This window comes from Exophiala aquamarina, assembly GCF_000709125.1.
Source record: "Exophiala aquamarina CBS 119918 chromosome Unknown aczIA-supercont1.13, whole genome shotgun sequence".
Taxonomy (NCBI): domain Eukaryota; kingdom Fungi; phylum Ascomycota; class Eurotiomycetes; order Chaetothyriales; family Herpotrichiellaceae; genus Exophiala; species Exophiala aquamarina.
This window is the reverse complement of record NW_013550575.1, coordinates 582,178-583,497: the sequence shown is the minus strand read 5'-3', so window position 1 is coordinate 583,497 and position 1,320 is coordinate 582,178. Positions and strand designations below refer to the sequence as shown.

Genomic DNA, 1,320 nt, shown 5'->3' with positions numbered 1-1,320 from the left:
CTTTGAACTAGATCAATACCATAGCAGTTCTTGCGCTTCGGTCTTCACTGCCTCAACATCAACCTGCCTTGCAGCAATCTCCTTCGGAACAACCTCTTCTTCATAAAGTCTGTCAGTCCCTGATCAAGAATCACATCACCATGGCTCCCCATAAACCAAAACCCCAGATTCCACTAGATCACACCGGTCCGATGGAAGTTGTCTGCCTCGGTCTACCTCGTTGTGCGACCTCGACACTCAAATTGATCCTCGAAGAAACCCTCGCCATAGGCCCCTGCATGCACATGTCGCGCTGTCTCCTCGCCCCGGAGAAGATGGCGCTTGTCGAACGCGCTCTTCGCGAGCTTGACCAAACTAAACGACGCGCTCTCCTCAACGAGCTTTTTAAAGGATGTGCCGCAACCGCCGATTTCCCCGGACATCTCTTTGTGGAAGACCTGGTTGTAATGTACCCAAATGCCAAGTTTGTGCTCAACATTAGGGGCAGTGGTGCCAAGTCATGGAGCGAGAGTATGCAGGAGGCAATCGCGCCGTTCCTAAGTCTCAAGTACCGAGTTGCGTGTTGGTGGAGCCTCGCGGATTGGCAGCACTACCAGGCTGAGGTGGCTTGGGATGAGTTCGTCAAGCGGAAGCTGGGAGGAAAGAGTTTCTGTCACGAGGAGGTGTATCGGCTGCATAACGATTGGGTCCGACGGACAGTGAAAGAGTCCGGAAAACGGTTGTTGGAGTGGGAGCCCGGAATGGGTTATGAACCGCTTTGTGAGTTCATTGGCAAGGAGGTGCCAGATGGCGAGATTCCGAAGACTAATGAAAGGGGTCAAATGAAGCGAGTGTTGGCATGGAGGATAAAAATAGGGCTGAAGCTGTGGTTGAGAAATGTTATGTTGCCGACAGCACTCATCAGTGGTATCGCCGTGGCATACACAATCTCTTGAACACCATTATTGCATGGAGCCAGGTGAGTCTTAGCAGTATGTAGTAATAAGAGCGAGCAATCATTGTTACCAAGTCCATCTAGCTTAGTAGTATGATTGAAACCTCTACCTTTCTGCCGTACAGCGGCTGACCAGCACTGTCACTCTGCCTTTTTTACAACGACATGTGTTGTCGTCAACGTACTAAGGATTGTTCCGGTCAGAGCTAGAATGCTATCGACTCGCCAAGAGAGCCAGGTATTCGCCTTTTTCACAGGCGATACCTGTACGCCGTATATCCTGTCATCGACTAGGCCTATTAGGGGATTACCTAGGCGATACGGGGGATATAATGTAGCCAAGGCCGTAGCGCAGGTCAGCAAGTTTAACGTGGGCATTTATTGGC

At 50.8% G+C, this 1,320-nt stretch overlaps 1 protein-coding gene across 1 annotated transcript; it reads left to right on the top strand.

The window, feature by feature from the left end:
* Window positions 1-140: 140 nt before the first annotated feature.
* A1O9_10508 (uncharacterized protein) lies at window positions 141-935 on the top strand (the record flags this gene model as incomplete). Its single annotated transcript, XM_013400669.1, has 1 exon — window positions 141-935. One exon carries the CDS (start codon window positions 141-143, stop codon window positions 933-935), a length of 795 nt encoding a protein of 264 aa, XP_013256123.1.
* Between the last annotated feature and the right edge of the window lie 385 nt (window positions 936-1,320).